Source organism: Platalea leucorodia, assembly GCF_965183815.1.
Source record: "Platalea leucorodia genome assembly, chromosome: 3".
In the NCBI taxonomy this organism is placed as follows: Eukaryota; Metazoa; Chordata; class Aves; order Pelecaniformes; family Threskiornithidae; genus Platalea; species Platalea leucorodia.
The window spans coordinates 76,041,522-76,067,401 of record NC_138825.1 but is presented as its reverse complement, the minus strand read 5'-3'; the positions used below and the strand labels follow the sequence as shown (position 1 = coordinate 76,067,401).

Genomic DNA, 25,880 nt, shown 5'->3' with positions numbered 1-25,880 from the left:
AGCCTTCTGTAACACCTGAAAGCCTGCACAAGGACCTGGAGAGAGCTGGGGAAGGCTGACTCAGGGCGTCCCACAAGAAGTGGGGCTTCACTTGGGTATTTGCAAGGGAGAGAAGGAGGACTGGAAAGAAAAAAAAAACAAACCACCTATCTATGTTAACAGTTTTTTTGGGGGATGCGGGACTGGGGAATGGAAAGGAAGCAAAATTAAAATTGGCAGAAATACCACTTTCCTAGTGCCTTCTGGTTGTCCCTTGCCCAGACTTGCTCTGATTTGAAGGACTGAATGAAACTAAGCGAAGGAAACCAGGACATTGCTTTAGTGGCACTCCCGTGTAAGCTGGGAAGGATGTGGTTTCACCTCCTAATTTCAAGCAGGGTGGTCAAAATCTTTTCTGATGGGTGAAAGGGAGTGTGTTTTATCTGGAGCCACTGAGGCTCCAGACCGCAGAGAGCCATCAGTCACAGCCACTTTGCAGAGGTACTGCAAATTATATGAACGTGGAATGAAACCCTGGTTTCATGGGCACCAGGGTTTCTGTCACTGGCATTAATAAACTAGGATTTTACCTGGTGTGTTAACAGGATTAACTGTGTATTATCTGTTTGCATTGCCTTAATAAAAATCTCAGGACTCATTCTATTACCATGAAGTGTTTTCAGCAGTTCTATTTTTAAATACCTTTATGAATTTCTCCAGTTAAAAAAAGAAAATCAAACAAAAACGTTAACTTATCCTCTCAGCCCAGATTTCAGTTTAAATTATTAAATTTCTTGTAGTGGTTTGGTATGTTTCTCTCTAATAGAAAATTAGCATAGACTTCCCTCTAAATTCCTCCCATATGTAGTTAGTTACTACTTAATGCATTTTTTATTATTTTTTACTGTGTTAATCTACTCCAATTTGGTAATGCTTCAGGGCTGTTAACGCATTTTTACTCTACATTACTTTAAGAAACATAATGTCATAATTGTAACAATAATTTTTGAATTTCTGACAGATATTTGGTACTGGTACTTGGCACTTTATTTCTCATAGCTGATTTTTTTTTTTTTTTAATCGCATTTGCTCCTTTAGCTTATTGTATCAGTTTAAGATCTACGGCACACAAAGCTGACCACTAAGTATTAACACCAACTGGAAACTCTCGCATGTATTCAAGGTGGAGAACAAAAAGGTGAAATTGCAGTTATCTAGGGATGCTAATAATAGAAAACATAGGTAGCTTTCTTTGCAACAGGTCAACTGTGCTTCTGTGAAATTCCATAAATTTCTATATTTCTAGTCTATAACTTCTATAAATTTCACAGACTTGCTGCCACGCTCCTTGCTGTAGTCTTGCAACGGAAAACAGCTGCAAGAACCCGGGAGAGCCCGCTGCTTATTTTGGTTGTACATACTTTTGTGTCACTGCAACAAAAAGAGTGGCCAAACTGCTCCACCAAATTTTTCTGAAGAAACAACATATAGCACTTCATTATTTGAATTGGTCGTTTTAAAGAGGCTACACAGAATGCAATTTGGCACAAAAATTGAGCCCACCTCTCATTAAACGACCACTATATTGTTTCAATGCTATGGCCATACTAAGATTTATGTATATTTTAAATTGCTATTGTTTCATAGTCATTAAAAGAATGAGACCCATAGAGAGGGAAGCAGTAAGTAAAGCTGGCAAGTGTGCAGAAAACAATGTCAGCAGATTTGGAAAAGGTCAATATTTCTGGACTTCAATGTGGGGGTTCAGCTGGGCTGGGTAAGTCTTGCCTCTGTTGTCCCTGGTCTCTATATCGAGTTACGGGGTTCTGCTGCAGATACAAATTTCAAAACAGACTTAAAGAAGTGGATGCATGGAAAGCTAGATTGACAATATTAGCTTGTTGATACTTGCCATTATTTTTAAACTGGGAGAGCGGATGGAAGCATTTTCAGGGTCTGACCCCATCAGTGCTAAAACACACGAGGAAAGAAAAATGTCTACTTACCAGATCAATTTCTGGTTAGCCATTCTGCCTTACAAGTTTAGCATCATTCCTATTTTAATACCTAGCAATTGTGTAGTCACCCAAATAAACCCAATGCAATTAACGAAGTTTAATGCCCTAACCTTTCATACCAGTGTGTGCAAGTGAAAGGGAGTTTCCCTGTGGATTACTGTATTTAGGTCTGACTGTTTTAGGCGATATAGACTAACATTTCATACTATTCTGACCTTTTAGCTTTAAGATCTCTACTTGAAATGTTTATTTCTGCCAAGAAGGCCTTAAAAGATCCATCCAAAGCAAAATATATTCTCTGCCTTACCACGCCACACTTCAGCGAAACACCCCTGACCAAGCTTCTGTTCCAGAAATAATGAATCACGTGCAACTTCCCATGCATCTTTAGCCAATCCAACAGTTTGTGGGGTATTATTCGTAGCAATCACAGTTAAGTTAAAACACAAACCATCAGCTTTCTCTATAGGAGAGGAAATTAATAAAAAAAACACACTTATAATCCAAAATTATGCATGCACTGAGAAAGATGGAAGGTGACTTGTCTCTCAGTGCTGCATTAAAGTTCATTTGCAAACACTGATTTTTGGATACTGAAGTTAAGGACTTTTTTGTTAGCTTGCAGAAAAAGGCTCCTTGGTATAATTAATAGATTACTGTGTGAGCCTTGATTTATTATTAAGACAGTGGTAATTTGTCAAAATCGAGACCTTCCAAGGAAACACAGACTTTCAGTTTTCTTTTGCCATCAATTACACTGAAAGTTGAAGATTAAAGAGTTTCAAAGTCAGACATGATTCCAAAGACATTTTTCCTAACAGTCTGAGCTTTGCTCTTTTTTTCCTTGTGGGTCACAGCATCCTACTTTTCACCTTCCATTTTCACCTTCCATCTTGTAATCCCCACACAGAGAGCTATTTTAGAATAATTATTTTGCTCCATACCCATCCATACTTCCCCAAACTGCCCATTTCCCAGTCTCTTGATCAACTGTAGGGATTCTCGTGGAATTTCCCAGACATCTTTGGTTTTGACAGACAGATCAGTAAGCCTTGGCATTCCTTTATGACAGGGGACTACTAAGCGGCAGCAAAGACCTGCAGCTCTCTCTGATGGAGCCAGAAGTGAAGCCAACAGCAAAGGAGAGGAAAGAAAAAAAAGTGTGACATGAAACAAAAACAGTAAGCATAAAAACAATGCTACTCACAACAGCTGTTAGTTGCATACCACAAAGCGTCCTGGAAGACTAGAAATTGAACACTGAAACATATTCATTTGAGACAGAACAGGAAATATTTTAGTCTCTGCTTCCACAGCCTGAAATGGAAGGTGACAGCCAGTGGTTTCTCTTGTGGACTCAGGATTTCCCTTCTCCCACAGTGCTGCATTAAGATAACTTCACGAGTAACTGGTATATTATAGTACAGTATAACTTTTTAAAAATCATCTGTAAGTCGCAAACTGGATTGTTTCTGTACTGAGTAAAAAACACACAGAAGATTAACTTTTTCTGAAAATCATGGCAATGAAAATTTGGCAGACTTTGCTATTTTTTTCCTAGGTATCCTGGGAAAAGGTATTTTCTATGTTCTACTCTGTGAAAAGGTGTTTTTGTAGCTGTCCGTTAAAAGAATTTTTCTGCCATTCTTTCTAGAGCAAACCTTTAGTAGCGTATGCAGCCAGTCCTACATCATTTGGGGCAGATTCATTATACTTATCTCTTGCAAAGCTTCACAGAAGACTGAACTGTGACAGAAGTCACAAGATATTTCACCAAGAGTAAAAAACAATGATATATATTTAAATATACACACACACACATTGTTGTGTAGTATACTATGCTGCACAAAGCAGACTACAATATAAAGCTTGCACAGTGACTTGTGTCTTAAAACAGGTGCAGCAGAGCAGAACAAGGTGGGGAACTGCAATTGTATTTCAGACTCAAACATAATCTTTGTTCTCCTGTGCAAGATTTCTTGCTGGGCAGGTGAACGGTTTGTGTCAGCATCACGAGGTGGGCAAGCACTGAAGCTCCTTGCAACACCAAGCTCTACCTCCTCAGCTCAAATGTTGTGGGATGGTGGGGAAGTCCCTACAGACACCCTGACATGGACCTCGTTGTGTCTTCTGTAGCAAGACAACAAAGACCACAAAACAGGGAAGATTAGCTGACCAGCTGCCATGTCTTATTCAAAGATAATTCCAATGGGAACATTAGGATAGGGACTACTCAATATATGGATAGTATCTGGAAAGCTTCCTTATGAGTTTGGACAGCTGCAGAAAGAAACTGGAGGATTTTAAGACCTCCTTGTTTTCTTTAATTGAAAAAAAAAAAGCTTGGCATGCTGGTGCTCCAGTTAAGCCTAGCCTGCACGCACAAGAGCTTATGCTTGACAGGCCGGCTGTTAGGGACTGGGTGAATGGTGCTTCAACTTCAGATGTGCCGTTACTGGACTTTAGTCTGACGTCAGGACACCCTGGGGATGTCAATATTTTTCATTTGTAAATCTCATCTGTGAAAGTCCAGACACTGCAGTTAACTTTATTATCCAGGTAAGAAGGGGCTGGGATAAGAGGGAAGTCTGGGTAATAAGGGTACTTGGCCGTGCAATAGGAGCACAGTGCAGGGATACCTGTGTTACCTTCTCATGTAAGCTGTCCTGGATCAGGAGTTGGAAGTACAAAGTGTACCTCTGTGCAGACTTTGTACTTCCAACTCCTGACCCAGGACAGCTTACATGAGACCAAACTGCACACTGTCAGCCTGGGTAGCCTGGTTTCCAGCTGCCTGGGCAGGAGGGGTCCTCCAGCCTGGACAGCTATGGGATGAAGGCTGAAGGGTGGGGCTGCAGAGCATACCTGTCCTGCTGCGAAGGCACTGACCTACGGTCTCAGCAGTGGTTCCTTAGGAACCATGCTGATCTTTACAGAGCCATTTGGGCATCTTTGAACTCTCCCTAGAAATAAATCTAGGCACTCACAAGATGTCGTGCTAATCGACCTCCCACAATCCAGAGTGCAGAGCAGGCCGTTAGAGGCAGCCTTTAAGTTTTGAGTCAGCTGGGACTGGCATGGAATGAGGGCTCCTGTGTTCACCTGGGTCTGGGAGACCGCAAGTGAAACCTCTGGAGTGTGGGTCTGTACCATGCCCTCCTGAGCTACCCTACCTGGATCCTACTGATTTTGCCTCTGTGTTGCACAGAAATGGCTGTTTCCAGATCTATTTGTTTCTGCATCTGTGCATGGAAAATACACCACTCGAATAATTTGACCACAGAAAACTAGAAGTTGACATATACCACCTGGTATAGTGGGGTTGAAAATTATCTTCCTTAGGTGTGAGTTTTTATACATTATTTAGCTTAGTTTAATGTAGAGTCACCAGAAACAAGTAGAAATTCTCCCAGGCAGCATACACCCATCAGAAATTGGGCGGAGAAGACAGCCAGATGTCTAGTATGAATAGCATAAGAATACAGCAGACAGAATACAAAGAATACAGAAGAAACACCCCACAGAGAAGTTGATTTCCCAAGTAAAAATTATGAAGAGTTTCTGAGCAGTGAGCATTTAGGGTCATCTGTTAATATTATGAAAAGCTAAAGTAAGGAAACAATAAAAAGCAAAATAATTCAAAATAGAAATTTCTGCTTAAAAATGATGATGTTGAGAAGCACAGCAGTCTTCTACATAAGAACTGGTTGTGCTATGCTGAGGTTAGGGGGCCTTTAAAGTTGTATCTGTTGTACACCAATAGCCAGTGACAGCAGGATGCACTTTTGGATTGAATAGTGCATGCCACATTTTAATCACAGGATTAAAAAAAAAGCTTGGTGGATGGACACAAATAGTGTGCATAAAGAAACAAAGAAATACCCACCTTGCTGTATTTATTAGACTGATTATAATTTAAATGTTAATACTTTGCACATTGAACAAAAATCCAGTGGGAAAATTTGAGTCAGGTAATATATGCAAACCTTTTGGTCATTGCTTTAGGCGACTGAATTCCACAATGCAGTTCACTATTTGCTTTATTAGCAATAGTGTGCTGCAAAACGGTACATATTTGCACTCTCTTATGCACAGGGAATTCATGCTTTGAGATGTGCAAGTCAAATTCAGTAATTCTGTTTGCTTAGAAGAGGGAGAGCAGGCAAAACCTTTACCTCAGTGGAGTGCTAGCTTTTAAAAGCTCTGCCGCTGTACGCTGTGAACAGCACTCAAAGCCATTTATAACTGTAATGGGAAAGGGATAATGGAAGATGCGTTACAACAAGCAAGAGACATAGCTCAAGTGACTCTTTAGGGCGTCTTACACATATATCAGCTCAGCAGCAAACACTTTTGTTTTAAAATACTTCAGAGTGCCGTGTATTATCTGAAAAATTACCTGAGTAATGCTGAACCAGCTGCTGAAGAGTTTCAAATTGTGCCCGAGTTGTGATATAATATCCACCATTGTCAAGTTTACGAATCTTATAATGTTTGACATGATCTCCTTTCATATCATCCCAGTCTCGAATAGACAGGGAATAGGCACCTGTTCCAAGCAAAGGTGAAATAAAAAATTGTGAGTAGCTTTTAGACACGAAGATTTTGGTTTGCTGGTCAGTTGTTACAAAGTGAAAGAGAAATTGCTTCCAAAAAATACTTACTGTACCTTGAAAAAGAGCAAGTGAATCTAACATAATGAAGTAAGTATCACAGAAATCTTACAATGTTCACACCATGTCCCTTTCACACTTTTCTAGAAAGAAATCAGGACTTCTGCGTAAATGAAAACTCACATTTTAACTTTTACTGCTTCAGGCTGCTAAATTGACTTTTCCTATTCTAAGTGTCAGGTTACACTGCAAATACTATACTTTAGGTAAATGCCAGTGGACGGTAAATATCAAGATTTTCATAGGAAGTGCTGGAGACAATGACTTTATATATGTGTAGTGTTGTTACCCAGATGGATCCCAAACTTCTGTATAAACATTGAACAACTAAATTAGCATACTTTGTATGTCACTGTCTTTGGAAGGTGGTACTACACCAAGACTGTGCACCAGGAGATCTGCCAGAACTGCATGTTTCACTTTCCAAACCCCTGCTGGAGCTTTAGAGCTTACTGGTGGGGTTCAGATGCCCAAACACAGGAGTTAAGTGCCATGTGCGATGCCCCAGGACATCCTGCTTGGCAGTTTTCCCACAGGCCGTCACATTCGTCCGACCTGCGGATGCCCTGCAGGCATTTCAAATGGCTCTGGATGCTCACGGCCAGGTAAAGGAACCTCAGCTGAGGAGCTGGATTTAGTTTTAGGTGTAGTGGTGGCTGTCTGCAGGTGGGCTATGGGTTTGATTTAGATGCCCACACATAAGCTTCTGGTGCTATTAGGGCAGCTGATTCCCAGCCTAGTTTCCATGAGTGTTATGGCACTGTAGATATCAACGGCGTAATGCAGGTTTGAGCACTAGGTGTCTGCGGTCGTGGGCAGTTGAACTGAACCCCAGCTTCCCGCTGACTGTAAAGGGAGTGTGGCCACCTATATGGGGATTTGCACATTCAGGTGTCTTAATTTGAAGCACAGTCCTATTCTACATACAGTAACACCCACATATTTGTCCTCTACAGTGTCAAAAGCAAAGCCACATTTTACAGCGTAATGCAGTTTCTGAGCAAAAGCACGTCCATTTCAGAGGCAGTGGAGAAGACAAGTCTTCACTCACGTCTCAGACGAATATTGTGTTTACTCAAAGGTAATTCAGACATTAAAAGGAAAAAAACTGGAGGTAACTGGCAGCTACAGAGATCTCAGGAAGGTCATCCTTCTGGAGCCTGGGCTGCTTTCACTGGTAACCGTGTCAGCTAAGCGCAGGAAAGGAAAACCACCAGCAGACAATTTTGGACAACGTGAAAGGTGGAATGGTTTCCTAAAGGTCTGATAGCAAACAGCACTGACTGCTGCTTATACCAAGTCAGAGTACTTTTCAACACACCTGGCAGGTTCACATCCTCCACAACACCTCCAGCTAAGTGAAATGGTTTAAAGAACCCCCCGCGGTTAGGTGGTTGAGATTCCTGGTGTAAGATGTCTTTCCTGGATGTCTCCCCAGGAAGAAGTTTCCTGACCGCGTTAACCTGCAAGAGGTCGCGCTGGTGGGTGGCTCAGCACCGAGGGAGCTGCAGTGAACAAAATGTCTCCACCCTGACTCCAAGGACTTCTCAAATTCCCTGTTGTTTGCCCTCTAAATAGGAGGAAAAGAGCCAGCACTTACACAGATGATTCTGGTTTATGCGAACGGGAGACACCCTGAGAGGAGTGACAGGGTTTTTATTTCTGAGTGTAGAAAAATACTGTTTGTTTAGGATATTTTTCTGAGGAGGTTCTCCCACTGAGTAAGTACATCTCTCTCATCTAGGAGTTCAAAGGTTTTGGGGATTTGCAAGCACATCTTGTGCATGCTTTGTACCACCGCTCTGGGTTGTGCACTGTCAGCCTGCTTTCAGAATTTTCTAGGCAGTGTTCTCCACCTCCGCGTTTGTGAGTTTTGATCCACTGGCAGCAGCTGTATTTTCTTTAGTCACGCTCCCTGCCTATCTGGTCACTATTTTAGATTCTTTAGGAAAATGTAAACAATCTGTGGCTCCAGGTCTGCAATCAGAGCTGTGTGGGTGGCCCTCTGTGGACCCCCGCTGACCTCAGATCAAGTTGCAGGACTGGAGCTTTAGTTCAAATCTGGACAAAAACAAGAACCAAGATGGATTTCATTATTCATTTATTTAGGCTGTTGGTTATTTATACTATTCGCTATTATCTGATGATAAATTCAAATATAAGAGATATTCATAATAAAAATTTGGATAGAAATACGACATTACAATATATCATACTAATGAATTTTTTTTTAAAAAAACAAACCTAAAACCAGACAGCCTTGGAGGGTGGAGATTGAAACCAGGTGAAGGATTATACAGACAAGAGCTGATGTAGTACCTGGCTAGTCAGGCATTGAAAAAATGAAAAGCCAGCTCTCTATGATTTATTTTGGAAGTAAGAAGAGAAGGCAGCCATGATCAAGGGAGGTTAAATTCATGCTGAAGTCAACCATGATGATACTTTTAACATGATCCTGATCCATTTTATTATTGTTCTTATTTAAAGCAGAAGGGACGATTCTAGGTCACAAAACAATTCCTGCCTCAAGCCCAAGATGATGGACTGGAGTAAGGCATTTTGAGAAGACTTATGGGAGAATGCACCATTCGAGCCCTCCCAGATGACTTTTTTCTCTCTAATGAACAACAAGTTCCCTCTGTTTTCTTCTAACGACATACTGAAACACCACAAGGATGAGAAGGGTAACAGGCATTTTTGACAAAACCCATGCATGTTTGTTTTTTTCCAATGGCTTTGATGCAAACTTAGCCTGAAGATGTAGAAAGCCTTACGTTCAAATGCAGAGAAATTAAGCTTGCTGCTATAAGTCCATCCATGATGGATTACTCCATTTCCCAAATGCTTCCGTGTCTCACAAGAAGCTCTAGAAAAAAGCTCTGACTTAGCTAAGTAAACAGCCCTGCAAAACATATCCCCCATCACTGTATAAAAAATGGTCAAAACAGACTAAACTGATAATGTGGTTTAGAGAAACAGTGTTGTGTTTGTTTTTAGGATCCACCAATGCCTATATGAGTGTTTTTAAACTTTGCACAGAGTAGAATGAAGTCCTGCTCCTCACAACACATCACAACTGTTGGTGAAAACGAACAGGTGGAGGCTATTTGCAGAAAAAGAGCAAGTTAGAGCCTGTCTTACTCCTGGTGAGAATGCCTCACTGCTACATAAGGTATGGTGGAGCTGTGGGGTGACAAGATGATAGGAAATTAGCTGGCTGAAACAACAGCATATCTATTCAGATTTTGCATCAGAAACAGTCTTCAGTTACAGGCAGCGAAGGAAGAATCCAGTGACTGCAGGAGTCAAAAATATAAAACTTACTTACAATTTTAGATGACAGAATGCAGCATCTGAGGATAGGTCAGGTAGAGAGGAGTGGGAAGTAGTGCTTCTCTGCTTTAAGCCCCTTTACCAGGCATGACTCCAGCCACTTTGCATGCTAACTCTAGCTGACAGCGTGCGCTCTGATCAAAGCACTGACAAGTCAGTGCTTTAATTATATGAACCATCATTAGACTTCAGAACTTACATGGAATTAATTCTAGTGACTTATGCTTCCCACAGCTATTGTTTTGGATTGCTGGTTAATTGAGAAATGGCCAGGTTTGTTTTCACTTAGTTACAGGTTTTCTCCTCAATGGTTGTATGACTTACAGAGATCTTTTCATACATGTGAAGCTTTGAAGAAGATGCTGACAGGCCTCATGAACAAAATGTAAAAGCAAAGGTAGCACCCACCAAGAAAACTGGAACTCATCCAATATTTTTAGAGGGAAGGAGGAGAATACATCCTTCCACTTGACTTCAACAGAATGGAGAGAGTTGAATGCTTTATGAATATATTAATTAGAAATATTTTCAAGTCTTTTCACTGTTAATCTATGAATTTAAAACTGCTGTATCTTTCCCCACCCCCCCAGGGATCCAGCATTTCAAAGGGGAAAGGCCAAAAAATCCCCTAATCTTCCCAAAATAATAACCAGTACCTCCCTCCCCCCCCGCCCCCCCAAACCTTATCTTACGTCTTCCAGGCAAGAAGGTTCAAATATTCTGCTTGTTCAGAAGTAAGCAGTAATTTTCACCAAGCTAGACTGGAGATTCCCAGCATCTGTTCACAGTAAGCCAGCTGGCTGTGCCTGGACCTGAATATGGACAACAGGAGGTCTGCCTCCTGTAGCCCCAGAGCTGTTGTTCTGAGGGGCCACTCTCCACCCAACTCCATTGCAATAGTAGTATCCTCAACACACGTGTTGAAAGAGACAGCGTGATGTTCAGAGTGTCACAGCAGAGCAGAGCACCCTGCCTGTGCATGACTCGCACTGCAGATACCATGGGTTGAGCATGGCATGTGTTGCACTCGGGCTGTTGTTCTCTGCTTTGAACACTCACTCTGCGACCTGGGATGTCCAGACATCTAATTCCCTAGCACACATATATGCAAGATGACACTTATCTGTACCTTCATACCACTGAAAACAATATTTCACAAACTTAGCACAATTTTTCTCATACATCTTCTCATTTGTAGTCAGAACAGCTTTGGCCAGCCTACCTTTGGTAGTTTCGCTTTCCCGGATCAGGAAGGTACCTCTGGGGTTTCCAAATGACAACAGCTGCCTCTCAGCATCTTTTCGGCCAAGTTTGCCAAAGTACCACCTTAGGGAAACATCAGAAATAGTAAGACAGTTGCTACATAGGATTACTAGGTAGTGTCACGGAGCTCAGACATGGAGGATTATTTGCGGAAACTATGGTTACTCAAGTATATTCAATCATTTTTGTCACACTGTGTCTCTTTTACTGTGGTGGGAAGCTAATGGGGCAAACTGTGTAGTAGATGTTGTATATGCTGTGCAGTAACACTTTGCATTAAGCCTATAATCAGCAGATGCTGAGAATGCTTGTTCAGTGTCTTACGACAAAGGCCAGACTTTGACAAACAGAGCAGGACTTGGTGGGAGGAAGAAATAGACAAGGAAAAGGGCAGAAAAATGTGTTGCTGCCAAAGAGCAGTATTTTTATAGATGTTGCTATAAACTACATATTTGACTTACATAGTGATGTGGTAGTATTCAATATTTTTGTTGCAGCACAGCTATAAAACCTCAGAGAAGGACCAGATGCAACCACTTTACTGTGGTTGTATAAGGCTTTCAGAGTTTTGGCACCTTTTTCCTTCCTGCAGCAATTTTTTTTCTTTTTTTTTTTTGTTTCACAATCAACCAAGTACAACCTGAAGTACAGACTACAGTAGTACCTGCTTAGCTCTATAAGCTCCTCCAGTATATCTTTTATACTGGGAATAATACGGACACACACAGCACTCCATTTTCTGCATAGATATGTCCTCATTATGCTGCCTGCTGTATGTGTTGTAGGCATCCTACCTATTGGTAGATATTTGTTGATACAACGTGCCCTCTTTAATAGACAGTTTGCACACTAATTGACTCAAAGTATTTTTACAAGTTGGTTCAGGAAAAGCAAGGGCACTTTTCGCTTAAAGCTTGAAATTAGTTGACACTTGAATAAAGGAAGCAGACCTATGTTCCTTTAGGTTTTCTTCCTTTGTTTTGACATTGAAAAAGCACTGAGCTTGTGCTTCTTTTGTTACTAATAACCTAATTATTTATCAGTGCAGTTAAGAACTGAAATAAAAATAATGTAAGTCATTTGAAAAATCTCTGCAATCAATCAAAACCAACTCCTTGAACCTCCTTCAAACACAGCACTAATGGGTCTTTACAACGAAAAGAAAACATACTCCTCTGCTTGGATGGAATCGACTGGAGCCACATAATTACTGGGAATGTAACCAGTTTCGCCTGTAGTCAAGGACCGGGCCTCCCACCAGTCTCCTTCCCTGCAGAAACAGAGATGAGGACGAGAAGTGAGAGCGAGACACAGCTCTAAAGACAATGATCTGACTTTGCTAACAGCACCTGCAGCTGCACGGTGTAAGAATCCACAGCAACTCATCTCTTGATCACCAGCGTGCTTCTGAACGCGCTGTTTGCATCTAAACCCAAATAATATACATATTTCTTTACACCCTTTATTATTTCAGTGGTGAGTAGCCTTCCAAACGTAGCATAATGGCATAAACAGGCATAACAACCCAGTGAAATCAGGTTTGGTGAGGGCTGGATTTGGACGAGAATATTGAAAACTGTCTCCATAGCAATTATTCTAATACAGACCCTTGAGAGAGCTCATAGAAAAACTGCCAAACTGAACACTGTCACATCCGCTGCTAATTTTAAACTTCTATGGGGATAATTAATCTGAAACCCAAAGGCATCAAAAAGCCATCTATCAACATGGAGTTTTAGATAGCCCTTAAGGATCACGCTTCATTGTTTAGATTCCCTCTCTTGGTCATCTAGAGAAGGTATCTGAAGTAGCAAAGGACTTAGCTGCATTTTCAAATACTTACAAAACCCCATTCTTCTACAACATTTAAATATGAAGAGGTCCATGCAGGACCATCTTATGGCAGCGTTCCACAGGCTTAGCATCAATTTTTGTCATACATGTGTGTGTACATGGTACAGACAATGCACGTTGCTGTAGAATGTCCAGCTTTAAGAGAAGTTTATTTCTCAGCTTTTTACAGGATGCAATGATTTGGGATTTAGCAATTTGTATTTCACACTCAGCACCAGATTCACCGATGTTTAACTCCTACCACTACTAATAAGCATTCTCTTTTCTATTTCTGGACTGCTTACAAACTCTTTCTCAGTTCCCCTCTCTGTAAAACAGAGACTTGTTCACTAAATAAAACACTGTTATCAAACGTGGCTGGAGAATTCAGCCTCTTCTGTAAGCAAGCAGTTACAGAAAACACGTTGTCTAAGCTATTACTAGCAGGAAAGGTTGTGTCAAGGTGAGCTCTTACTTTAAATTTTCAACTCCACTTTCTTTAACAGTTTGAAGGAGTATGAACTCTATGGAAAACAACTAGAAAACAGCTGTGATTAGTCAAAAAGGAGACGTTTCCAATTCTACAGTTCAAAACAGTGAAGAACAAGTATCTTTTCCAGAGGCTGGCAGCTGACACTATTTTAACACACCTTGTGTGCATTAGTATGTCAGGCAAATGGCCCTATCTGTTTACATCCCTAATTTTGTCAGCTGAAGTGCTAATCCTTCCCCCATATGTTGCTGTAGAATATTTCTGAGAGATTATGCCATACTGTGGTTGATAAATTGTACCATTACATTTCTTCTCCTTACTGTACAGACAGTCCACTAGATGGAGGTATTTTATCATATCTAGGGAGGAAAAAAGCAGTCCCGTAGATGATCCCCACATCAGGAACAACCCCCTCTGCTTTGACAGAGAAGCTTAAATCTCTGAAAGCACTGCCAGAAAGGAGGAGGAATGCAGACCTTTTTCACAGCTCTTAATTTTAGACACCCAACTGAGGTAGGAGGCGGCTAGTCAATGGGGCTAGCCAGGGTGTGCGGGAGTGGCAGTAGGGATGCAGGGGATGGCCGAGTGTTTCTGAGCCCCGAAGTCAGGTTCTGCTCTGAACTACCCCTGCAGGTACCTCTTAACCCCCCGACTGCCTGTAGTATCATTTCTGATTTCAAATCACAGGGATACCCTCTGTACGCCATTTCAGGTACTGCTGTCCTGAACTTTTAATCCAAAGCACAAATCAAATTTCATTTGTTGAGAGCTAAAAAAAAAAAATTCCAAACCCCTCCAAAAATTCCAGACAAACTAGCTTTGTGCACATATATGCTTTCTGGTTGCAAGCAGCGTTGTCAGACTCTTAAAAAAATGGGCTTCTTTCGTATCATTTCTGATATAAGTGAAGAGAGGAAGCATTCTCATGGAAAAGCTGCTTTCTGGAGGTTCCCAGCCTGGCTGTCAGTACTCCAGGAGTGTGGTTAGGTCCCTGTTTATAAGCAGACAGAGGTGACTACGATGGGAACTGAGCTTTTATAATCCTACAAGAAAATCAGTGGATGCTTGGGGTTTTTTCTCTTAGAAAACCTTCCTCCAGGCAGTAGTTACCTGCACCAAAATGCATTCACTGCAACTGCCCACACGTTGGGGAACCTTTCTGTCCCACCAACTCCAAGTATGATTGCTCCGCAAGTCCCGGTGAGCAGCCCCTGATTTCATCAACTGGCATGTGTAAGGAATTTATAATGCGTGGAATTTCTTCTTGTTTCAAGTTACGGCATAGTTTGTGCAAGGTTAGGAAAGCGGCAGGCAATGTGAACAAAAATGGATGATAGGTTAAAAAAGTTTTTTTTCCAAGTGCTAATTTAGAAGTAGAGAGGTTTTTAAACTGCTGCTCCCTCTACAAGTCGTAACTGAATTTTCTGTGCTTTCATCTACATCAAAGCTCTTCAGCTTCATAGCTTCATGAAATATTCCACAGAATTACCTGATTTTTTATTTTTAAAAACTTTAATGCACGTTGAGCCAACTCCAAGCCTGGAGTTGTTCTATTAAAATTAACAAGTTGCACCAGGGATGAATTTGCCTCACTGTCACATAGTGTAAGAAAAAAAGATGAGAGCAATATCACAAAGCCTCTAGAAAGTGACAAACTTGGTTGTTAACCCATTTTTACCTCCACATGATAGCAGTACTGAACATAACACAGAGCCTTCAACTTTGTATTCTTAGTCAAGAATTACAAGATGTTCAGATATAGGTCAGTAGCACAGTAAGTTTTAGATGTTATTTTTAAATTGCTAAGGGATTTTTTTCTATGGGCAGTTAATAAAATTAATTTTAAGCTGATGATTTCCAGGATGAAAGTGTGGTTTTCAAGCCAAATGCAACTGTACAATGGTGCATTCTCACTTAACAGAACTTCCTAGCATGTTCTGACTGTATCACCCACCTTTAAAAGGAAAAAAAAAATGCTTTTAAACTTGGTACGCAAGTCTGGGTAACATCTCTTTTGTGAATCAGTTTTTAGCTTGTTTCTGTGTAGAGATACTTGCAGCAGATTGCAAAAAGTGTTAGTACGTGCTTTGCAGGACTTCTGTGACTACTGGTAAAGTACAGAGCTGGTACTCTCAGTTCTGAATGTGAGTTTACTGTGAAATGTAAGCAGTGAATCACACAATCTAATGCTGATTTTTGAAGTAAAGCTGCATGTGGTTGAAGTTTTTCTTTTCAATAATAAAACACTTTGCAAAAGTGCACTAAATGCAAAGACAAGTAAGCATAGAGTAAAAACCCTACATATCTTGAATACCCAACATTAGATTTTACTAATAACATAAGCAAATATAATTTTCAACAGTGTAAGTTTAAAAATATTAAAAAGCGTATTCCCAAGCCTAAAACTTACGAGCTGTTAAGTATTTGAAATTTTTCTCCTTTGTGAAAACTCAAGTCATCTTCTGTTCTTGCTTCATAGTCATAAAGCGCCACAAAAAGAGTTACACCTAAAGAAGAAGACAGGTGAGTTACACTCCATCACAAAAAACAGGAAGGAAAGGAGTCTCAAGAGATGAGGTGGCTAAGCCAAATGTAAGCTAGTCCCGCTTGCTGAGCAGCAAAATAAACTGAAGCCAGTTTCAGACAACCCTTCCGATCCCTTTGCTTTTATGCAGCCAGCGGGCATGCCACCTCCTTCACTCTGTACAGTCATCAGTACTCTTGGTTTGATACCCACAAACAGTGTAGGATCCCAAGCGGGCAAAGGGGGTTTGAAGACAGAGTTTAGCCATAGCCATGCCAAGTATTTCCTGTTAACTACTTGAGGTGGCTCAGACCACACTTTCCGATCCCTGGTAGAGGGATGAAGCAGTCAGTCAGCCAAATTGGGTGTGTATACATAATTTCTCACCCCCCAAGTGAACAAGCACCTGCAAGTTAGCAAAGGTAGGGCTGAAGACCCCGCTCCGCCCCTACTTCAATTCTTTGCACTATTTCATGAAATAACACTTCCCAAAAACAGCATGCTGAGACAGTCGTGCCTCTGCTGTAATTATGTGATTGATACTCACTAAGAGCACCAAAAGAAGAAACTCACCTGTTCCTCCTCTTGTACGCAGTGTCCCTGTATGAGAGGAGGAATTGACTCCACCAAACACAGTCAGTCCTTGGCCTCCTGTGGCATGGAAGTTGTTGTAGTTTGGGATTGAAGTCACACCAAAGCTAGGATAGTGCTGCGGAGTGGGATCTGTCCCATAGCGGTAGCCTGAGCTTTGAGTTAAACTGCCATCCCTCTCATCAGTCAGTTTTGTTGCTTCTTTATCCTTACATTGCACACAGCCCATTATCTAAAATCCTAGGAGAGGAAGGAAAGGACAGGTGTTCATACGTGGATGCTCACCAGATCTCCCCCAAACCCAGATATGATAGGGATCAAATTAAGTTCACCCCTCAGAAGTTAAGTACTTTGAAAAAACCCCACAGTGATTTGAATATAAACAGCAACACGTTGGGAAAAGCTCACACGAAGTCTTCCTCACAGTTGTTTCCCATCAAGGCCTGGGGAAGGAGATCCTGCCTGCTCTTAGGGCAGTGGCAGCTCTCTGCCCAGCCCTGCCAGGCAATGGCTTGCACAGAGGTAGCAAGAGGATGAAACCCCTCTCACTCACCCTTCGCCAGGAGAGCATGACTGGCAGGCAAAGGACTCAGCCAAAAAGTGCAGCCGGAGGTGTTCAAGTCTGTCCTCGAAACACAGAGCAAGGCACTCGGCTCACGGTTCACGTTTGACATTGCCAACTACATAAGAGCTGACTTCACCTAAAGGCAATACGACCTTTTTCCATTGCTGGAGCTCTGCGTGACAAGCGGAAAAGCAGACTCAATGCGCTGATAGTTAGCACAGCACAGGAAAGTAGGAGGGAGCTCATCAGGTGGCACAACAAAAACAAAAGGAAGCGCCCTTTTATGCAGTACTGAACAGAAGTGTAAAACCTGCCGCTAGTGGATGGTGGGGCAGCCAAAGGTACACATGAGTTAAGAGACTAGAGAAAGTCATGGAGGAATTAACACGTCAAATGCAGAGCGTCTCCAAGTCCGGATCCCGGACAGGAGGAAATAGAGAGGGTATGGCTTGGAAAAGGTTGTGCTAAGTTTTTAATTCTTGCAACCTCTTCTTTAGCACCCTCATGGGGCACTACCAGGGCCTGGGTTAATCTCTCTTAATTTTAGGTACCTACCTATCTCTAGGTGGAGGGAGACAGAGGGTGATTGGCCACATCTTAGAAGCAGCCCTCCAAGGTTAGTCCTGTTACCCGGTATTGCTTTTCATCTGTCAGCTCTAACATCTTATAACCCATGTGCTGGTGTTACCAAACTCTTTCCGATTGACTCGAACTGAATCTAGGCACAAAACCCGAGTTTCTGAAGCTGCGTGTGATGAATCTAGGGAATCAGATACTCGTCTGGATGCATCCTTGATCTGAACTGGTACAGTGACTCCTACACATAACCTGGCACACAAACAACACAGTCTAAACACTGGGGCTGCAAGAAGAGCAGTGACAACAGAAAAATCTTTGAAAAAATTAGAATTACTGGACATGCTTTGTTCAGAATATACAAATAGGCAGGGAGAAAATACATAGAACATAAAAAAAAATATAGCAAAGTTTTTTTGGTTTTTTCATATTTCTTTTCACATTTCAGCCAATATCCATCACTTAGGGTAAATAAAAAGCCTATCCTTTTTCAAATATCCTCATTTTTCTGTAGCTGCCAGGCTGGCTGTTTTGTATGCCTTACCCCAACATCAACACAGGAAATTGGTTTTGACAAACTCACGGGATTCAGAAAAAGCATATTCCTCCACTGCTAATGCTTGAAAAATTATGCAGTAGCTCCCTGCTCGTTTGTGACAGTCCACAATCTGGATACCTGCTTCCTAAACCTGCCTAATTAAAAAAACCCTTCTGTTGAAGGGTATTTTCTACAATTTGAAGATACTTCCGGTTATTCTACAAGCCTGTTCAGAAAAACAAACACCATTTTAATGTATTTCCCTGAGCTGTATTGCCTTTAGTTAGCACAGGTCTACTGTCTCTTGCTCTTAGCTTAACTTAAAGGCTCCCTTTTTGCATTTCTCTTTTTCCTTCAAGATGCCACATTCACTCAGCAGAGTTCCCTCACCAAAACCTATAAGTCTCTTCACACGAACAGAAACAAGGACTCTTGACTCTGCACTTGCTGTAATAGGCGGCATGAGCTGGGATCCCTCAAGAAACTACAGCAACAACAGGGCGAGGGAAAGGGGTTTGCAGCCTGGAGGTTGCACTGCTGGTGCTACTGCTGCAGCAGCCGTGCTGGCCTCCAGCCTCTGCTCACCCTGGTAGCTGGGCTGGTGCTGGAGGTGCGGGGTACCGTGCTGGGGCTCGAGGTTGTCCATCCCTGGGACCAGCAGCGACTCCAGGTGAGGCCACAGCGACGGCGACGGGTGCAAAGGTGCCCTGGGCAGCTTCGTATCAGCTGTGAAAATCTGCTTGCACACATATCTCTGCTGTTTTCACTTGTTTCAACAGCAGGACAGTCTGGCTCTGGAGACCCTCTGCTTGGAGATGTCACTCCGAGGTGAGGTTTTCCCGGCTCCTCTCAGAGCCAAGGAGCCCCACGTGCAATGCCAGGGAGCGAAGCAGGGCCACAAGGGAGGGCAAGGCCCCATGGGGTGACAGCTCATCTCACTGCTACCAGCATGGGCAGAGCCCAGGGAGGCTTTGGGTGGGAGGATGAGTCCGGGACTCATGCTGGAACATAACACTTATTCACTTCAAAACAGTTAAGTGATATCCAGGCTTTACTATTTAAAGAAGGATCTCAGCAGCCTTTTTGTTGGCTTGCAACCTTACCTTCCTGTGAAACTCTATTGCCTCCTCCCTTTCCCCTCCCAGCTTCTTTTCTCCTCTTATTTTTTCCCATGTGTTTTCCCAAGAAAAAGTAGAAAAGAAAATGAAAGAATGAAAGAAAAAAAGACATGGGAGATATGAAATCTGGGAGAGCGGTGGGGGGAAAGGGGTTTTCTTGTTGCTCATTCACAAATGTTCAGCTGAGCAGGGACAAAAGTCTCCACTGAAATCTGGGAAGATTTCACATACCAATTTACAAGTGCTGACAAGACAGCCCTACACACTTCATTTACGCCTTGATGAAGAAAAAGTTAGAACTACAAATCAGCTGCAAAACCAAAATTGTTCAAAATATTAATTCTGAAAGACCTGAACAAACCAGGAGATGGTATACATATGTCCTGGTAGTTTCAGAAAAATAATGGTTTGGGGTTTTCTTTTTAGTAGGAATGATATGAATAGAAAACCAGTGAATTATCAGTTTCCTGATTTTTGTTGGGGTTTTGCTCCCTTTATCTTTTTGCTGGCAGTGGTGGTGCACAGGGAAGGAGAATTTGATGCAAAGTGAAAGACTGACAAAAGGGCTTTTTCTTTCACTTGCCCTTTCCTGCTTTGTCACAGTGTCTAGACAATCTGAGCATAAAGACTGCTTGATTGTAGCCTCTTGTAAAATGTGACAGAGGGTGTTACATGCTCGCATCTTTTCAAGCCAAGTCCCTGAAAGTTGTCTGTTCCTGGCTCAAAGAAACCAACATCATGGGGAGTTGGCTAAATGTGAGAGAATACATGTATGCATGTACATGCTTAAAGTGATTTCAGCTAACTCAGGGGTTTCATAGACAATAAATATAACCTCCATTCAGCATCGGCCTTTGTGTCAATGAATGGATTCCAAAAACTAATCTCCTTCAGTATCACAGAGCAGGCTTTTAATATCCGAAAGTCTCATCTCCCTGCACGTCAGCATTTGGAGCTGTGGAAGGCTGGAGTTACTCAGCCAGCTCTGAGATCACCAAACAAAATCTGGAGCTGTTTTACACCAAATTCTCTAGAGACGAGCAGGCAACGTTGTTCATCCAACATGCTGCGCAACTTACGGTAAAGGAACAAGATTTTATTCCATTTCCATTAGGAAAGGCAGCATTTCTCAGATGTGTGAGCTATGGGTCACGCAGCATTCTCATAATTTGACACTGGTATTGTTAAAAGGTATGTAACTAGCCTAATTAAAATGAACTTTTCTAATGCAAGCAAGTTGAATTTGTTTATTTTAAAGTTATGTTTTTATGGGCAATATAAAACATGTGTTTTCATGAAAACATAAAACATTTACATGGTTTTTGAGACTTCCTTAGAGACAAATGAAAATAACCATTATGTTATTTGTCTCCTTTCTTGTCCTTGTTATATTTCTTGGACTCCAACATTTATATTGCAAGCAATCCAACATCACCCTAACCAGAATAGTAGTTTCCTCCCACATGGTGGAAACATTATTCGACAAAGATACAAAATTAATTATATCATTATTAATTATTTTTATAATTATAGCACCTTAATTACTTTCAGTTAGGAAACAGATGAAGGATAAGAAGATGTTATTAACACTGTTATTATTATTGTAAATCACCCTCCTTCAGTTTTTCTAGTGGGTTGTTAGTTCTTGATACAAAATGGAAGCCAAGACTGAAATACCCGCCAAAGCCAGACATCCGCTCCTTTAACAGAAACAAAATCAGTTCTCTGTTAGCTAATTGAAACCTAGGAAAAGTCCAGGAGTACCAGGAAAAGTCCATTTTTCATACTTCTATTTTAAAGGGAAAAGTTCCAACATATTTGAAAAGCAAAAAGTATTGATAAGCCTTTGCTTAGTCTAGCTTCTGCAGTTGTAAACCATCAGGAAGAGATGGATGGGAGGAAGTCTGGTGTAAATTCACTCCTTCAGATCCCTGGAATTTTTTCCGTAAGATGTTGCAACTCGTGGCTGAAACTCTGAATGACAGTATCTCTTCAGAAACTGCTTTTTTGAGTATTGTAGAAAAAAGTGGATCCTTAAAAAGTTTGAGGGAGGGGTACAGGGAGATGCAGGGAGACACCAATCTATTCTGCACCCTCCTATCCATGCCATGGCCTCTGTCCTCCAACCCCTTGCCTGGAAAAAGAGACCACCACAGAAGAGGGCTCCAACCTGCCGAAGAGACGGGGAGTGGGTTCAGACCCAGCAGGCTGCATTCTCCTTCCTCTCCATGGTTTTCTTTGGAATTAAATTTGACGGTATATTTTTAGGAGAACTTCCTCCAGTGAAAGACATGAAAGGGAAAGGCTGGATGACTGGTAACTGTCAACTGTCTTTTTCTGACCAAATCTACAAATCTTGTCTGGAAAGCACCAGCAGGAAAGCTGAGTTAAGAAACACGGGAATCAGAAGAACAAAATCCTTGGCTTTTATTCAGTCTCTGTGGTGAACAGGCTTGTTAATCAAATCAAGGGCTGCATCCAGCATGGCTGTGAAAAATATATTCTCTAAGGGATATCTTCTTCGTGTTTTATGTTTTGCTGAAAGCACCACAGAAGTATCAGTCTGTGACATCAAATAAACTAAATTTCATGAGCTACAGTAGGATTTCATATTCAAAATGCCACATTCTGGGTTACCGTAAAGATGCAAGAAGGACAGAAAAGGCTTTCCAAGAATAAGAACTACAAAAATTTTTAAAAGAGACTTCAGTTTTCTGTGGAATGCCTCCTGCAGGCTGGATAGGGGGAATAATCAACACAGAAATTTACCCTGAATTTAAAATGTCTTACTTTCCATGCCACCATTACTAGCTCCCTACAGAGAAACTGATGGAGCACATATTTTGAAACACAAGCCTGAGACACATTAAAACCCCCAATTTTCAGAAAAGTCTTGCTCACCCACTTTGACTATTACAAGTTATTAGGAAGGCATTCCAAGTTGGGCAACAAGCAGGCACTTAAAACTAGTCCTATGTAGGTCAGTAATTCTCACACTGTCTGCTTGCTGACCTCTCTTTGACTCACAACTATGCTGATGGGAGCATTTTGGATTTCCAGAATTCATTCTGTGTCAGTTTCAAGCCAATGCAAATTAAACAGATGGAATAAAATAGCAACACTTGTTGCATTATTTTTGTTTATATCTATTAACTCTGGGACATTTTAGAGGACTGCCTTCATTCCAGCTTGACCAGTGATTCCACAATTTTTAGGAATCATAAAGCAGGTCAGACAGATACAAAAAATGCTTTAAAATAATTAGAACTGTTGGGTGTTATTCATTATTTCTCAGGCTTCTGGGTTGCGGGTTACTATATATATATACATATGTTTTTTATACTAATGGCCCAATCTAGAAACAATAGAATTTACTGCAGTGTGATAGATCTGGTTCATGCTTAAAGGAGGCTGGAGACTGGGGATTTGTGTAAAATGCCTGCAAACCTACATGTGCACCACACCTGTCATACTGCATTAAAAAACGTAAATCAGAGAAGATGCAGTACCATCGCTGCATGTCCCGTGACTATTAAAGATATGCAAAAAATCTCACATACACAATGTGGTATTCCTGAACAAAAGGCCAGAAACACCAGGGCAAAACTTCAAGTCAAGGATCAGGATGTATCAGGATCAATGACTGCATTGAAACAGCGTTTTCATGAGAAAAACAGCACTGAAAAATGCCTGGGCTGCATTCATTTGATTTTTGAAGAGAGTCCTTTAATGCTTCACCCCCGTACTCTGCTTTAGTGGGCTGAGCAGAAAAATCTCAGCAGTTTAATTGCTTGTTTGTCTGCAACAGTCAAAAGTCACGCCAATGCCCAGTGTCAATGGACATCCATGGCCAGAGGATTAGGAAGAGCAGTCTTACATGAACTCCTGCTGCCATACTGCTTTGGCTCAAAGCAAATGCCTTTGACAGTGCTGGAGCACTCTTACTATTGTTTCTTGTCGGCATAAAGTTGCTTTGGAAGTCTTCTACAATGGTGTCAGAAGGGATTCAGGAAAATGAGCCGCTCCTGCTGCCATGAGAAGAGCAGAGCCTGCAAGGAGCTTTGAACTGCCATATTCTGCTCCGCTGTTCCTTCCCGTTTACTGAGTGACTGGGGACACGGCCCGGGAAACGACAGCATCCTGACACTACAGACAATGTCTAAGTTGTAACACAGGTCTGCAAAGTATAGCACTGTGCTTGCTTCCCCTCTTTTTCCCCTTTGGGACCTGAACTAAGAGTCATTTATGAAAGATGAAGATTTGGGCTTCTTCTTGCCTGTTTAATTTCAGCCAGCCTCAGAGGCCAGGAACGGCAAAGGGACGGTGCGTGTTGAAGGATTTCATTGAACTACAACCAGACCCTTGGTTTCTGCCAGAGGTTGTGAGCACAGCTGTCCATGGGGCACAGAAGGTGGCCACTGAATGCCAGGAAGAAAGAGTGATGAATGTCTCAACAAACAGATCCATCGTCCTGCTGGTGGGGTATGGTCCCTCTCCAGCAAGATATTTATTACAATCTAGACAATCTACTTATTATCTATATATCTATACAATCTATTTATTATCTATATATGTATACAATCTATTTATTACAAGCTAAAGAGGAAAAAGGAAGTCAGTGTTCCAGCTGTGCAGGAGGGACAATAACCGTGTCCATGTGTGGTGCTTTTTTGAGGGACAGTTGTGGTGGGACTGGCTGGTAGCTCGCTGGTGGGGAGGTCACCTGGCAAGGCCACAAGAAGATGCATTAGCACAGCGCAGCTGTACAAGCAACTGTAATCAAAAGCTCCCCAATGCAACTGATGCAAGAAGAGGAGACAAACGCTCCAAACTGCCCACAAAAGGACACGTTGCCACCCTTTTGGTTTTCTGCAGCTTCTTTGCCAGCTGAGTCTGTGAATGTCATGGCCTCATCTTTTTCAAAAAACAGTGAATTTTCTTCCACTCTCTGTGATACATCCTTTTCAGAAAAACCAAACCAGAACAAAACGTAAGAAGCAATTAAAGCAGAGTCTCACCCTGCAATCTCTTAAAGTAACAGTAACTGAGTTACGCCTTGTACTGTCTCAGGGCTTTTATTACTTTAAAAAAAAGATGCCCTAAAAAAAATGCAGCACAGGAAGATCAGTTCTGAGGAGAGGTTCTTCTGTGTTTTTTTCTTTTCCCACCAACATCCAAACTTCACTTGTAATCCAAAAGAAAGTAGCTTATATATAGCTAACTTGAGAAGGAAGGCCTGCAGGTTTTACATTCATAAACTGAAGAGCAAGCCAGACTCAAAACTGCACTTAGGATTTCTTTCTTTTTTTTTCGTGCTTAAAATGAGTTAAAGGAAGCTTTGAAATTAACAGCTAAAGGTAGCAGCTACACACAGTAAACACACTGCTTACTCTACAGTTAAACCCCCCAAAGGATGGGTCAGTCCTTGGTTCTGAGTAACACAGAAGAACACCATGTAAATTCAATAGCGTGAATTCAAGCTATGTTCCTCCTTCATCAGGCCGCTTGTGGTACCTCTATTCACTAGCAGAGAGAAGTGGGCGGATGGTCTGCATAAGCATTTTGAGCTAATATGTGCCTAAATATTAAAGTGCCTTTTAAGTATATAAATTAGAAAACCTGTATCAAGAGAACAACTACTGCAAATGCCACAATCATTTTATCTTGGAAAGAGAAGTAGTGAAACAGTGTCTCCACTGATTTCCTCTTTCTTTTCCCCCGTTAAGAGAACAGAAAGATGAATGCAGGTTGATTCACACTGTTCTGATTTTTTTTCTTTCAATTCTTATTTTTAGAATCTACCCGGGATTAATGGGTGTTCATCTGATCCACAGCACAGGAGCGGCACAGAGCAGAATGCAAAATCTGAATCGGGATGGGCAGGGAAGGAAGGGGGGAAAGGGAAAGGGAGCGGTATAGAAGCTCTGCCTGTTTGCTTCTTTGGAATAAGTAAGAGGCACAGAGAAAGATTTTCTCTCAAAAAAACCCATTGGTCCCTCTCCACCCCCCTTTGCCCACGCACAAACGAAACTAACCTCTTCTCTGCCTCGTCTGATTTTTGTTTTGTGACTGAAGAACTCGGAAGATGTGACAGCAAGGAAATGGGAGCAAGCTGAGTCTCAAATCAGGAGATGATTTACTTTGAGACCATTCCAGACGCTGTTCCCTCCCGAAGGGGCTCTTGTTTCACCTAACTTGCTACTGCTAATATTTTAGAAGTGTTATTTAAATTCCTTATTTGCCCAGTTACATCGGGGGAAAAAATACTTTCCTTCCTAAACAGGAGCAAAAATTTGCCTGTAGCCAGCTCACAAAGAAATCCCCAGTCTTCTCACCATCACTGCAGCTGGCTTCAGCTGCAACAGCAAAGATGCTT

At 41.7% G+C, this 25,880-nt stretch overlaps 1 protein-coding gene across 3 annotated transcripts in view; it reads right to left on the bottom strand.

Moving 5' to 3' along the window:
* Positions 1 to 25,880, bottom strand: part of FYN (FYN proto-oncogene, Src family tyrosine kinase) — a 140,664-nt gene that overhangs the window by 23,495 nt on the left and 91,289 nt on the right. For 2 of the 3 annotated variants that reach the window (XM_082306376.1, XM_082306375.1), the window contains 6 exons: positions 16,690 to 16,947; positions 16,003 to 16,099; positions 12,438 to 12,536; positions 11,226 to 11,329; positions 6,397 to 6,546; positions 2,305 to 2,460 (listed from right to left, as the gene is read on the bottom strand). In XM_082306376.1, the coding sequence (XP_082162502.1) occupies positions 2,305 to 2,460; positions 6,397 to 6,546; positions 11,226 to 11,329; positions 12,438 to 12,536; positions 16,003 to 16,099; positions 16,690 to 16,936 (853 nt within the window). In that variant the 5' untranslated portion in view covers positions 16,937 to 16,947. The remainder of the gene's footprint in view (positions 1 to 2,304; positions 2,461 to 6,396; positions 6,547 to 11,225; positions 11,330 to 12,437; positions 12,537 to 16,002; positions 16,100 to 16,689; positions 16,948 to 25,880) is intronic. The other variant, XM_082306377.1, reaches the window with a different exon arrangement.